General features: G+C 31.6%; 1 protein-coding gene across 2 annotated transcripts in view; it reads right to left on the reverse strand.

The window, feature by feature from the left end:
• Positions 1 to 243: 243 nt before the first annotated feature.
• The window catches only part of LOC113396324 (uncharacterized protein), a 111,974-nt gene continuing 96,199 nt past the window's right edge, over positions 244 to 16,018 (reverse strand). Inside the window, exons 10-17 of one of the 2 annotated variants that reach the window (XM_026634234.2) lie at positions 15,285 to 15,413; positions 9,687 to 9,921; positions 8,833 to 8,988; positions 5,269 to 5,462; positions 4,964 to 5,079; positions 3,892 to 3,978; positions 2,319 to 2,465; positions 244 to 1,531 (exon numbers count right to left, since the gene is read on the reverse strand). In XM_026634234.2, the coding sequence (XP_026490019.1) occupies positions 2,331 to 2,465; positions 3,892 to 3,978; positions 4,964 to 5,079; positions 5,269 to 5,462; positions 8,833 to 8,988; positions 9,687 to 9,921; positions 15,285 to 15,413 (1,052 nt within the window). In that variant the 3' untranslated portion in view covers positions 244 to 1,531; positions 2,319 to 2,330. Of the gene's footprint in view, positions 1,532 to 2,316; positions 2,466 to 3,891; positions 3,979 to 4,963; positions 5,080 to 5,268; positions 5,463 to 8,832; positions 8,989 to 9,686; positions 9,922 to 15,284; positions 15,414 to 16,018 lie in introns of those variants that run through there. The other variant, XM_026634236.2, reaches the window with a different exon arrangement.

A 16,018-nucleotide genomic window follows, 5' to 3' on the forward strand; every position in this document is an offset into this window, starting at 1 on the left:
GCATTATACCTCTATTTTGACGCGTGAATTTTCAAGAAAACTATTCTAAGACTTATTACTATTATACTAGACAAGCATATGCGAGATTTAAACTAAATAAACTATAAATCTATAATATCCCAATTAATAAAATTGATCATAATAATATAGGCGAATATGCAGATGCATGCACAAATTTCTACCTAATATGGTCCATGAAATTGTAAAACACAAAATTATACCTGAAATCTGAAACTATTTTCGAATATTCTAACTCAAATTAGATGTGTCTATCCATGTGTATCCAAATTAGACGGATATATAGATAAAACAGCAAGAGAACAGAGTGTCTAATGGATTATAATAAATATGTATTGATTTCAATTTCGACTTATAAAATCGATTTTCCGCATCGAGATATTATACATTCTCGTTTTATTAAACTAGAATACACATTATCTATATAATTCGAACAGCAAACGATATTATCGTGAAGATTTGGCCAGTTTAAAAACCAATTATCTATCCTACTTCGCTTTTTATTAAATATCTTAAGTAGAAATTACGACACGCATCATGTATTTTAATTTTCTCGTCCGTAAATATCTGTAAAATTTCATAATTTTATAATGTGTCTGGAAGCTAAGAGCGGATCATTTTCAATCTTTTCTAAAACTACTGCGCTCGGAAGTTAAGTTCAAATTGTATCAGCCTTCCATTTGCATAAAGATTAGCTTAAAAATGGCATAATACAATTCGCGGTAACTAATTTGCTTTGGAAACTCTTTTTCTTTTCATTACAATATTAAGGTTTTATAGTTCTTTAGCCTATAACATTTATCAAAGCCGTATATTAATCATATTATTATTAAAGTACACTGAATCTAATAAATAAATACTGTATGTAATACTCTTAGTGTAGATTTGTTCAACAGCTTTCTTCGAGAAGAAAGATCATTGACCCTTAATTCAATTACATATATTATGCTAGTATTCATATTAACAACATATTTCATAATTTGCTTTTGTCTTCGCGTAAGCTAAGATGTCGGATTTGACATTCCACAGGGTTACATTATATTCAAGTAAGTATTTCAACAACTAAATCTATATAATAATTTAAACGTCATTGGTTTACTGGTAACTAAAGTTAATAATACTTTACAATTTAAGCGTCAAATATCTATCACGTATGATATTTATTTTTAAACTTGCGTTTTTTAATGTCATAACTTAAATGTTAATAAAAAATTGTAAGAATATTTAAATTATAATATCTACTAACATGTTTAAATATAATTACGCATGGCTCGGCTTATGATAACATAAAACAATAGCAATACAATCGCCAAGTAATTACATGCTGAATCTATTTGTCGTTCTCACAGTTGTGAAGTGTCATCGTTGTCAAACCCGACCTCTTAAATCGCAGAAGCTATGAAATACACAGCGCCCGCAAAATAGCGACATTGAATTATTTAGTGATGTCCGTTGAATGTCCAGGTGGCTGAATGCTGATACGAACAGCATCGCGACCCACGACAATTTTTACCTGTAAAAAAAACAACAAAGGTGTTTTATGGCTTAGTCCGAATTTTACCACATCCAACACTGATAAATATATGAAGATATCTAGTAACTTCTGCGTTATGAACTTATAGACACTAATACTTAGACAAGCAGATGGCCATTTGAAACTTAAAATATATATTTTTTTTTAGATAAATTATAAATTGCTGGTAAAATTGATATAATAATGTCGAATGTTTCGTATTACAGTGGAAATTTGAAACAGGTTACCGGTAATTCCGAATACTTTGGGCATTAATCCCTATACAAAGTGACAATTTTTTTATATTGTTAAAATAAGTGCGTAATTTTAACCTTTGCTAAAAGTTGCCAGTACCTTAGTATTTGGCAACAACTGAGTTATTAATAACTCAGTAAATTAGAAATTCAGGATAAGCTAAAGTACATCCTTAATTTTTAATATGGTGTTATTTTGTGATGTGAATTTTATAAATATAAATTTATAAAAGATACGACGTTGGGAACACCTGTATCTGTTATAAATTGGTGAACATAAACATGAATGATTTCTTTGTCTTATAGCCTTGTTTACTTATAAGTTTTCAATTTTGAAATTTAATTCAATCTTAGCTTCTTCCAAATTATCTATGCGAAAGTTGTTGCTCGAAGCCCCATCTAAAGAACATTTTCAAAAAAAGAAACATGTAAATCTACTCGTCAAGATGAATCTATGTGTGAATTAAGCATTAAGTGATCATATTAGACGTAGTAAGTGGATAATGAAACAGAGAGAGATGAGAAGACCTCACCTAGTCGCCTTGTCAGACGTTCATCGCGTAGTACACGGGGTTCTGCGAAGAAGTCATTGGTGAAGTAGCTGTGGCCGTTCCTTCAGGTGCTCCTCTTGAAGTGCGTGAAGGTGATCCTGGAGCTGGCTGGTATAGTGGTGCTGCTACCTGAATTGTCATATTGAGAAAATTTACTGTATTTATTTATTTATTTTCATTGGGACAACCGACAGTAGATACAATATTACATCAAAATAAAAAACAATACATTTCAAAATTATCTAGGCAAAAGTTCTACTACTTACATGTAGTCTCACCGTGCACTATCATATTGCACAATATGTATTAAAAATATAAAATAAATATAAGCAATAATTAGAGGTAGGAAGTTATAATATATTTTTTAACTATTATATAATAATAAAACCAGTAAAATATTCCATAAAATTAGAAATAAGGACAATTAAAATTCTTTATTTTTATTTAAACGCTTATCGCTTTTAAATTTTTTATACTTGTTTCAATAAACTATTTATTTATCATGCATAATTATTTTAAACAGTTACCCATCCTATCGGTGTAAGAATAGGATAAAGGTTTAAGAGTAGAAAAAACAACCATATACGCTTAAAATCTCAGAGAAAATAATACAGCATTTTTAGTCAGGTCGACTATAAAAGACATTATATTTTCCATAATAAACTTGAAATAAGCTGAACTCTATATTAGTACTATGTATACCCAAGTATAACATTTATATATATCATTATAATAACAAAGATCGCGCTTGCTGTAGTGCAACGTAACTTATAAATACTATTTTTGTAATTTTATACTTCTTAAAATAGAGGAAAAGTTTAAGTGTAACTTGCAGTCATTCTTTGTACAACCCAAACACTCATGTTTACGACTCATGATATTTACGATAGTTACGATATGAGATGAAAATCTAACTTTTATAAGTTTCAATACTCGTGACATAGATGGAGTTGAGATGCATTGACGATGCATTTTAAGTTTGAATGGCGCGTAATATTTAAAAGTTTTTAAAGTTTTATTCGTCGTATTTTACATAAAATTTTATATTTTACTATTCTGTAATATACATAAGGTTATAAATGCGAGCTACTGCTGGGCTAAGAGGAGGGTTATAGAAGGCTTAGAATTAATTTCGCTGCTATTTTTTTGTACGTGGATGAAACATGCACATGCAGTTTTATTTATATTTTATTTTCCTCTACCGAACAAGAACAAATACACCGCGTTTTCCGCCATATCGGTTCGTGTATGTTAGGAATAATACAATTCGTAAAAAATAGTTAAAGCCTTTGATTAGGACATAACTAGATACTTAGATAATATTTGACAGTACGCCAGGAGTCTATGTTAGTGCTCTAACATAGACTCCTGGCGTAAGTTTACTGCTGTAATGATCAGTAAATAGCATAACTAGCAACTAAACAAGACTCAAACACTCAATAGTGATAACTATAATATATACAACGCACATGTTTACATCAAACAAATAACAGAATTTCGTGTTTGAAGATGATGAGTATCTCTATTAATTAAATTTGATTTGTGTAATCATTACCTTTTCAGAGTAGCAAATCATTTGTTTTCCTCCACCGGGTTGAGGTGCGGGCACTGGTCTGTACCTTGCCGGAGCTGGGCACAAAGTCTGAAAGATAATTATAATTATATTTTAATTTTTAACACCAATATTAAATGGTGTAATTAATGAAAATATAAATTTATCAATGTAGTTTTATTTTGATCTATAAAACGTCAGTATAATGTGATCTAATGTTCATTTAAATATGGAAACGGAAGAGACACAACTCAAATTCTACAGAAATAATTCTGTTATCGTCTTTGAATACTGCAAACCTTTATTGAGAACAACCTAAAAAGTAAACAGGTGGAGCGTCGCCTTCGTTCGGAGAATCGTCTAAGATTGTCGTTGATCCTGAAAAGTTCTGACAAGTTTGTCTGAACTCTGACAACGCTCTTTGATCGTTTTAGTTTGTCTCCGTCAGGCTCGCGAGTTTTACTAGGATACCGATCTCCGCCTGAACTACTACTATTCCATAATCTTATTTCTGAGATTTACCTTGTAAAGTTAAATGTAATTAGGTTCATACGAATAATGAATTTTGTATGTGATAGTCGACTATTGACGTGACCCTTCAGAGAGAGAGACACCTAGTTTATAACCTATATTTGGTAGTAAAATCAATGGTATTTTATTTGAAATGAAAACAAATATTTTAAATAAAAAAATATTTTTTAAATAGTCCTAAAACATTAAAATTTTAATAAACTGGTCCGAAGAAACAATTGGAAACTTGAAGGGCGTAATTTATCTGCAAGATTAATTGCGGACTCGCTTTTTTATGCCTCACAGAAAAAAGCGTATTAAACCAATATACTAAAATTTATATCAGATGGTGTAGCGTTTCAGAGGTTATATTTCTATTATATAAGTTGCGCGAAGGTCATTATGGGGATATAAGGGTGAATCTGTGCTCTTGCTTTATATAAGTAGTAGTCTGTTCTATTGTTTTCGGTAAGGGTGAGTCATTGTTAATATTGTTTTATCAAATGAAAACGAATATACAGTATATATTGTATAAAATAAATGCAATAAGACAATAATATATTACCTGTAGTTGTAGGGCATGGGTATAGTGGGCACGCTGCGGTACAGCCGCGGCTGCTGGTTGTGGCGTGCTAGCGCCGCTCATTGCTTGCGGCTGGTAGTACGAGTGCACGCGGTTGTCTGAAAACATACAACATTCCTACTTAACTTGACCTCTATATTAGGGTTTAATATTTAGAATTCAAAATTAACATTATTCGCAAAATTTCAGAAAAGGCTTTCATTTTGCATCTAGGAGAAGCCCAATCTTAGTCGATGTTATTAGACCCTTGGTATGTTTCTCTTCGATCCTAGAGAGATATGACTTACAATCATTAGCATTCCAAGTTTGCGCGTATTCCTGTTGATAGTGGTAGTGATTGCTATACGGCACATAGAGCAGCTGGTGATGACTACGTATTGGAGGAGGAGACTCCGGTCTCCTACATCGACCAGAGCGTACCGGTGATGTCTGTTCTGAACTTGTTTGTGAGCTGTATAACTCTTGACTGCTGTCTGAACATCTAGAATATGAAAACAATAAGATGGTTTATATAACATATTTGAAATAGTTTTCTTATGCTTTGGATTTTATTAGTTTTAATTTTCTTATAATCATTCTATTTTTAAAATATGAAGTTATTTTCAAATATCTATTTTTGTATTGTAATGTGTAGATATCATGTGATACCTTTTTAATATTTAAATATATAACCTTAAGGTTCACTGGTTTGAGAATAAGCCCGTGACAATTTTAAACAATAAAATGATTATTTTGATTTGACTGTAATACGAAAACGACTTTATTTTATAAACATTTTATTATGACAATAAAGAAAGTATCTACTAATTTCAATATTATAACTCATCGGGAATTTAGACAAGAATCAATTTGATAAAAACGTGTTAAAATTTAAGTCATTCTACGATTATTATCCGCACGGCCTACGAATTTTTTTTTAAATTTAAGTTTTAAAATTCCAAAAGATGATTACTGCGTGTAAAATAAATTAAACTCAAGGTAGCGTTTCATGCGCGTGTTCGTTTTATTTTGTAGGGTTTCGTTCACCCGATACCAGAAAAAAATCTCTCATAGAATCACTTTTGGCAGTCTCAGTTTCGTCTGCTCTTCCTGGAATGCCTAAAAATAGGCAGTAGAGGGTCTTATCTTTTCAGCTTTAAGCAAGGTGTCAGTGAGATAATTATACACTCCAGTATACGTATACACGGGGCGCATTATTTGTTCATTGGTTTCAAGTGCTAAGAAATGTATGTGATTTGATTTGAGTGATAGTATTTCAAGTGTAACGTGTTGTTGTGGTCGACGAATGGCAAGGAGCCGGTCCGCTTTGTCTTATATCCCCTTTTTTATGAAGCCACCTTTCATACTGTTGGTTACCGAAAAATCTCGTTGTGGTATTTGTCACATTGTTGTCCATAGAATTTACTTTCAAAGCCTTACATTTTATTTGGTGTTGTAACATGATACGATCACGGTGTTTTTACAAACCTACTTGAATTTTGTTTTAAGGTTAACCTAATTTGTTATTTAAGTGAAAGAAAAACATCAAATGTACGTTCTTTTTTTAATATTTACCGCCTTCATTAATTTCTGTTTAGCCTAAAGTTTAATTTGTAGATACTGCCTTCAGCAGTAAGTCCGCCTTTGTTCCAACTTTGTAATTGTTTTTTGCGAATAGTATATGAACCACAAAATATTTCAAGAAATCTTAAATAAAGGAGGGTAATCATTTCAAGCATGTTTAATGTAAATGTAGAAACGAGCATTATATTTTTGAATACTTTAAAAGGAATATTGTTATTTCATCAGCTTGAAACAGATTCGGTACAAAAATACAATCACAAAATACTCTCTGCGACTTTTTTTAATTTGTACTCTTTTCATATTTCGTCGAAACTTCCTCATTGCTATATTTATTATGGTAGATGAGGAATACAAAGACGTTTTTTAAGAATCGTATGTAAGTTTCTAATGACACATTTTGTTATGGCTACTTAATAATGTAAAAATAATTTCGTTCATCCGTTAATTCTCAGTACACACACATATATGTATAATAATTCGTGTAAAAGTTTTAATATATATCATAAAGGTACTACGAGTATATTCGTTTCTGATATGTAGGCGTTTATTAATTGAAAAACTCAATATTATTTTTTATTTAATTTTACTAGCTATAGTTTTAAATGACTGAAGGGGTTCTCAACGAAAAAAATAATAATATTAAAGCCAACTGACAAAACTAAAATGAAATCAACAAAAAATATTTTTTTAATGCATTTCAAACTATATTTTATAGTATTTTTAGTAAGGGCGTAATTATAAAATATTTTTCTTGCGGTAGTTTTGTCAACCAGCTAAAACCATATATAATACATATAAATACTTAATACGGTACTAGTGGGTCGCCCGCGAAACTTCGCGTTTATTCAATTATTTTTTTTGGATTTTCCAAACCTATTACAGGATTTGTTTTGATTTAATTTTTACATTGTAAATTGCAAATAACTCATCTACATTTCGCGGCAAAATTATGAAACCTTTTTTAAATTATTTTAATGTTAAATATTATATTAGTTCAGTTAGAATTGGAGTTTATTGATAAAAATTCACTTTAATTATATTTAAATAATAAACTTTCACAATTTAAAACTAAAATATTGTTATTTTAATTAAATTAATTTAACAATAATTTTCTTTAAATATATGGTCAATGCCAAAAACTGTGAATTAGTGAATGGTCCCTCCTTTAATGACACCATGCTGCTAGTTGTTGTCATTTTGTACCTTGAGTTTGTTTTTAGAACCTAATCGTGATTTTACAAGGTCTATTTGACCGTGCGAGAAGACGGAGCTCGGCAAATAAAGGCTGAATTTGGCCAAAGTTTGACCTTGGCTCTTATTAATCGACACGGCAAATGCCAACTTGACTGGTAATTGGTGACGCTTCAGAAGGTCTAGCTTTGCGTTCAAGGTACGAAGGAGGATGATAATTGAATCAATTTTCAATTGTAAGTTGCGAGATGGAAGTCCTGACACGTTAAAGCAGTTCAAAATGTCAATTGGTTATCGAGTTTGCTCTGCAAAATCGTCCGTGACAACAGAGTCGATGCTTTTGTAGCTGACCGACTAACCTTGTGGTTTGTCTTAGATCTGTTGATTAAATTGATCGCAGTGATCGTTCTTAGGTGCAAGAAGGGCACAGCCACTGACTTCAGACATCAGTACCAGAAATGTGGCTTCAATTACGTCTTGTACAATGAACTGCTTAGAGACACTAATGAGTTCATAATTCGGCAGTGTTTCTTCTCAATCACCATCGATAGATTAAGCTAAACTTAGACTTCTGATTCAAGTCCGCAACCTAGCAGTCAGTTATCAAAATATTTTTTATTAAAACGCCTAATAACGTATGCCGTAGTAAGTTCGTAAGTCTTTCATTGTTTTTTTATACCACCATTGCGCCGCTCTCTAGCCGACATTAACTTTTTTTAAATCAATTCTTTGTTAAATCGTAACAATACAGTAAATTTCAATAATTAATTATACTTAATTTTCTGCACATCTTGGAGTTGTTCAAAATGAGACCATAACCTATTGTTTATGTGTGGCTATCGTCCCATAATCACCATAATCATAATAAGCGCTATTAATATATAGGATTTTATCGAAGAATATTTTGTTAAACGAGTTGATAGTCAATTTTAATGCAGCATTCTGCGAAATATTTTTATACCTATGAATATGATATTTTTGTTAATTAATTGGATTATACTTTAATTACATTTGTATATATCTATATGTTACATTTACTTAAATATATTTTGGCGGTAAGCTTTAAAAGTAAATAAAATTTTAAGTAAATGGCTTACCCAATGTTAGCATAGAGTGAGCAGTTTCTATACACGTTCTCGTGCTGCCGCTGGTAGTGGTAAGATGCAACATTCTGAGCATGCGCGTAGCAAGAATCAGTGTGTTGGGATACCGGCGTGCTGCTGCATTGGCGCGGTACGTACTCCGATTTAGACCTGACAACCAAAATTATTTTAATATTAGAAACTTAACTAAAAATTATGTAAAACTCTTAATGTACACTAATACCGATTATTAATAATTCTTTTGAGTATCTTTTTTCATTTTATAGATTTAAATTAGTTTTTATATTATAAATTATGATGTATAGCTATTTTCGATTAAAAATGACTTTGGTTATTTCCTGATTGACTGCTTATTGAAAATATTAATTACGTTTTTTGATGTGGTCATGTCCTGCGGCACAGTCGGTATTTAAAATAAATGACGAAAGTATCCGATATTATTTATTAAATATTTTAACATTTATTCGTCCTGATATTGGTCGGGTTGAATAAACATAATATACTCCATCTTATTTTTTTCAATAATGAGATATACACAAATAATATAATGTACCGGTCCTCTCCGGTAGCATTTGCCTTTGTTGTAACGGTTCAGATTCTAGCATTATGTAAATAAGTGAAAAGAACTGTGGCCAATTTTACTAACATACAATTGTTATGATACGTTTCCGATTCTATCTATTCCGAACTGGATCGTTATGTTCTTAGAATAGGTAAACGGCTGAACGGCAACGATGACGTTTCGATTCGTTTGCGATAAAGTGATAACAATACAATATTAAAATGATATATAAGATAAAAGTAAGTTTCGTCGCCGGTGCAATTAAATACCATTCCTTGTTACTTACCAGTTGCTGTTAACACTTGTTCTGCTCTGTGGCCTAGAATTAAGATTCGCTTCTGAATAGTATGGCCAGGAATAGTTTGAACTGGTGCGCTGGCAAGCGTGACTGGGAACTGGCGTTGTTGTACTTGGCGTCGGAGTTGGTTGCAGTTCGTTCTGCATCTGCTGTAGAATTTCATCTGAAGCTCCGAGCTGTTGCTTCACAGCAATACCTCTCACCGCTGGTCGACGATGAAAACCTAAATATTATTTATAATAAATTAATTTATTAAATCAATTTACCGTTTTATTCGTTACAAATCTAATCAGATATTTCAATTCAAAGGTTTATTATAATATCGTAAATTATTAAGTTAAACTTAATATCAGTTAAATGCCTGATCATAATAGTTTGATGAGTATGTTGAACAGGCGAACTCTCAACTTTGTTTTACTTAAACTATTGTAACCGCGATTACTCTGTAAACTGTAAACTAAATTATATGATTCATATTAAGAAAGGTAAAATTATAATATATTATGTAAATATACATTTTTTATTTAAAAAAACGTAATAACAATGACGCGTCATAGTTATAGTGGTAGTTATATCTGTACATTTAACTATTGTTCAATAAATATAAATTCAAAGAACTATTTTTCTGTATTTTAATGTAACATTCACCGATGCTCAAATGTCTGACAATTATCTGTTAAAGGTGAAAATTAAGCAATCCTTTACGGATTACATTTTTACTGGGGGCTTGTAACTTGCAAGACTGATTAGGTACCAGCCATTTATCAGTTACTCTTCCTACCTCCAAACAGTAATGCTTTATATTGTTCTGTTTCAATTTTCAGGGCTGAGTGAGTCAGTGTAATTACAAGCTCAAGAAAAAATATCATTGTTCGTTGGGTAACGGCGCATTGACGGTCTGAGAAGTTATTGATATTATATTTATTATTGTACAAATGTCTATGTCAGGGAGTGATATTTTCGTAACCGTATATAAGGCATAAATTAATATCAGATTTCTCAAATAATTTAATATTTTTCTACATCCGCTTCAAAATACTACAATTCTCCTCTAAGAAATAGTTATAAATATTTTTAACTAATTGTTTAAATATTATCAAAATATAACAAATCATTTCAGTCACTGAATATCTTAGCGTATTAGTGGACAGATCCACCACTGGAGTAGCTATAAAATGGCAAATATTAAAATTATAAGTACCTAATGCAGTTTTATTTATATAATAATAAAATTTATTTTAATATAACAATTTGAATCAACTCATACGGTGACGAAATAAATAACTAAAGTGGGATTATTCATGAATATATTATTATTATAAACATATATAAGTCGGTTTTATGTAAAGACATTTTCGCACTCACACCACGTGTCATTATTTGTTTTTTTTATGTTTTAGGTTGGCGGACTAGCATATGGGCCACCTGATGGTAAGTGGTCACCACCACCCATAGACAATGGCGCTGTAAGAAATATTTACCATTCCTTACATCGCCAATGCGTCATCAACCCTCAAAACTGAGATGTTATGTCCCTTGTGCCTGTAGTTACACTGGCTCACTCACCCTTCAAACCGGAACGCAACAATACTGAGTACTGTTGTGAGTGACGGTAGAATATCTGATGATAAATTTTAAAATGCATACATAACATACATACATAATCAGCCTGTAAATTTCCCACTGCTGGGCTAAGGCCTCCTCTCCCGTTGAGGAGAAGGTATGGAGCATATTCAACCACGCTGCTCCAATGCGGGTTGGTGGAATACACATGTGGCAGAATTTCGTTGAAATTAGACACATGCAGGTTTCCTCACGATGTTTTCCTTCACCGCCGAGCACGAGATGAATTATAAACAAATTAAGCACATGTAAATTCAGTGGTGCCTGCCTGGGTTTGAACCCGAAATCATCGGTTAAGATGCACGCGTTCTAACCACTGGGCCATCTCGGCCTCAAATGCATCAAGTGGCAATTGTAATAATAAAAACTGAATATTATTTAATTCAATTAAAGTCGATAAAATATATCGATGAAGCAACTAAATTGTTCCATAATATAATTATATGGATATAATTACTAATTTTACCGATATATTGTACCGATTGCAATAATCAATCAAATTTCTATTAATATAGTGCAATATATCAGAGTTTCTCCTCAGTCCGTATGATTCGATATCAAAACTACGTAATTTGGTCTTTTGATTCGTTGACCTAAGCCTCTTATTTCATCCGTTGGGCATAAACTTGATGTTGTGATGCAATTAAGCTAGTGCTATAATTGCCTTAGCCATCTGTTATTCGATTCTATCCTACAGTTAGTTTATAACTAGAATATATTGTTAACGCGTATGTTTATAAATTGTTACTGTGTATAGTACATATTACATGTAATTTATCAAGACTTAATTGACCGTTTGTTTTTTTGCTAGACCTATTATAAACTAACTACTACAAGCGAGATGATGGGCGTTAGGTGTGAACTAAGTAGGTGTAATAATAAACCGCACAGTTTTTTTTTCTTCCCCGTAACTGGCTCGACGATCAACGTTACAAGCTTCTTATATAGTTTAAAGTATAAAACGGGACTATAAATAATAAATATTATAAACGCAATGAATTTGAATATTATACAAAAAAATATCAAAATAATAATCGAGTTCAAATTATTTCTTCAAATTGAAATGGGATCATACTGGACAAATTAAAAATAAAGATCAATTGGTTTTTTAAGTCGTTTTAAATGTACTATTTTACAAAATTTCAAGAATCGAATAAACCGCACTGTCGTATATCACATAAGGGGTGAAACAAACCTAAACCATTATAAACAAGTTCTATTCATATAATATATAAAACTATTATTAAATCTCTGAGAAAATTGTACGCTAAAACATCTAACAGATTAAATAATTTCCTGTTCAAACAAGGATGCCTCGATTTATAAATATTGCAACATTTATAGGAAATAAAGCATAAAACGGCAGCAGAATATGAAATACTCCAGCAAAAATAATATTGAAAAATATATTACATATTTGTACTTTAATTTTACTTGTAAGCTTTATGTTGAGACTTATTTTGTTTTAAATTCTTATAGTAGATCGTTGAACTGGCAAATCGGCTTATGATAAATGTTCACCTGATAGATATGGGCGAAGTCAGAAATATTAACCATTTCTTTTCTGTTATTGTAAAACATAATTTAAAAATATGTGGCTTTCACCGATATGCTGTAGATATGTGTTGTATCTAATTTATACCAGGCAGCGCCACAATTTAATTTTTTGGATTGCAAATTGATGCAAATAGTTTTCATTGAACTCTGCGACGACGACCTCTTCATTAACTCGGAGTTTGTTTTTATAGAGTATTAATATTAACCATTCCTAACACCGTCAATGAGCCACTAAAACTAAACTAAACTCTTCGCCCCCTGTGCCTGTAATTACCCTGGTCCACTCACCCTTTCAAACCGGAACGGACCGATACTACGTGGTGCTGTTTAGTGATAAAAGGAGTGATGATAATGATTGATGATGATGGTTTAATTATTTATTTATAATGTAAATAGTTCAAATCAATTTTGCAGTGATATTTATATATCTATAAATAATCCAGCGTGATTTATCCGCTCAAAACCGTCAAATTCAGCTCAATGCTAATCTCGACACAGCTGTAGGATTTAATATTATTTAAAATAAATATCGTGCCTATTCATGCCAAGACACGCAGATGGTAGATTTCCATTACAGCGCAAATTTCACAGAATAAGTACATTTGCACGATAAATTTAAATGGAAATAATTAATATATCCTTCGAAATAAATCTCTCGAAAAATTAATTAAGAGTCGTTAATGTTTTAAGTACGCTCATTATAAGATTTATACATATAGATATGAACCATCGCGTCATTCTTTTCAAGTATGGAGCCTTTTGAATAGCATCATTATTGTTTGTTAAATAAATAATCAACAACGTTTTAATGTTTAAAAAAAGATCTATTTTTTTTCAATAAGAAAGAGGCCGTGAGCGTTTTCTGATATATACAGAAAATGATCGCTTTTAACTTTCGAATGCAAAAATTAATTTCATGTGTTTTATTCAGTATTTAAACGCAATAATTTGTATATTTTTTACCACGCCCGTTGCTTCGACAGTTGCTTCCGCTGTGTCACAAGCTGACTTTATAATTCAGTCATTGCAATGTGACAACAAGAATATTTTCTGATAATATTTATATAAACAGTTTGCAAATACACGTTGTTAGATAACGGCCTCTTCGCTTCGAGTTCGAGTTTGAAGCTTACTTCAATTTAAACTATTGCTGTGTGTTGGATACAGGGGTCCAATTCTACTATCGCATATATACTCTATTCCAACCATAACAGGAAAAAAGCCCAAATAAACACATTTGACAGCAAATTGACGCGATATCGAGAGCTTGATTTATCTATGATATTCACTATTTGCGAAAAAATGGCGTTTTGAACGTTGACGAAACTGTTATCGGGATTTCGGAAGTAAAATTGAAGTGGAAATGAATTGTTAAGTGCAAACGACAAATATACTCTATTACAAAATAAATATATATTAATCATAAACTCTTAATAGTGCACAATATAGCTCAGTAATTAGAAAATAGAATGAAATACGTAAATCTAGGTTTGTTTATCTTTTTTCCTACTTCCATCGGAATAGGCTATACACAATTATCATACGTTCCAGATCCAACTTCGACCGAAGCGCAATTTGATCGTTGTGTCAGTAGAATGGGATCAGTAACGGCAAACGGCTGAGCGGTACCGATAACGTTTCGATTCGATTGCGATAAAGTGATGATTTGTTGGTGGCATTGGTGCTCCGGTTTCCTCACGATGTTTTCCTTCAGTAGGTTCATAAAATTAAATTAAGAACATGACAGTTCATTCATGCTTGTCTGGATTTGAACCTGATATCTTTAGCTGAGATTTACTTATTAACCAGACGTTAAGACATAGAAAAAAATTAAGTTCATGTTTAAAATTTCATATTATTAAGTTTTAATATAATATGGTATAAATATTCAAACATTATGGTGGAACAGCTGTTTTATTAGCTTCACCCAAGCTATAATTAAATATCTATTAATTACTGTTTGTACCTACATGATTGTGTATGTGAACTTGTTACCTGCTTTAATAGTTACAAGCGCGCTTAGTCCTAAGTTAAACAACAGCAATAGCTACTTGTACGCAATTTCGGTAATTTCTATTAAATATCTGCAATAATGTATATAATATAATAATGCAGAGTAATAATAATTTTTCCGTTACTGTTTATTACGCAGAACAAACAATTTTCGACCGAAGCGTATAATGGACCGCATCGCAACAACTTAATAAGAAATAAAAATATACACGAATACAAATATAATACGAGACGATTGCCGACGTTTGATATAGTTTTTACATGTTTGTCAGTAAATTATTGTCACTCATAATATAATCTAACTGTTAAATCTAACTGTAATACTTTTTACGACGTAAAATACAAATTCTCGCCATCTTACCTTTTTGATAAAATAAATATTAATTTCTTTACCGTAATCATCATGTTCATCATCACTGCTAACCGGTTGCGATTCCTGGCCATATCGCTGACGAAGTCTTTCGGTTCGAGACGCGGACGCACGCGCAAATGCAGCTAAGCTGTCGTCGCTTTCGCCGGCACCTAAGAAAATAATTTATAATATCTAATTATTTAGCCAGCGAACAAAATCATAAAACATAAAACAAAATCGTGAAAGTGACAGCTTTAAATCTGCGTGGATCTAAAATAATATAAAAAAAGAATACTTCTGTTTTCAAAGTTTGTAAATAGTACGTAATTTTTTAGAATACCTCCTGATATATTTAAAACTGTTCTTAAAAATTGTAATGCCTTTTTAAGCATATAGCCGAAATACTTTAGAAACTGAGAGCTAGTCCGCAATGCGAAAAACAACCACGTGCTTTTATTCTCGCATTTCTGTAACACTTGGTTGTACATTTGTTTACACGCACTAGCGATTTAAAATTACAAAACGCGATACTGATTTCAATCGTAAAAATAAAGGACACCCGGTGTAATTTCGCAGTGCGGACCTAAGTCCACACAAAGTGTAAGTCTGAGTCTAAGTATAAGTCCAACTTACACTTCCTTATGTATTGATACAAAAATGAAAACTACATATTATGTCAGCTGTCTGTGGAGATTAAAGAAACTCAAATTACTTTTCTTCTACTTACATATATTTTTTTCCAGGTCAATACACTTTAGCACTAGAAACACAATTT

This window comes from Vanessa tameamea, chromosome Z (assembly GCF_037043105.1).
Source record: "Vanessa tameamea isolate UH-Manoa-2023 chromosome Z, ilVanTame1 primary haplotype, whole genome shotgun sequence".
In the NCBI taxonomy this organism is placed as follows: domain Eukaryota; kingdom Metazoa; phylum Arthropoda; class Insecta; order Lepidoptera; family Nymphalidae; genus Vanessa; species Vanessa tameamea.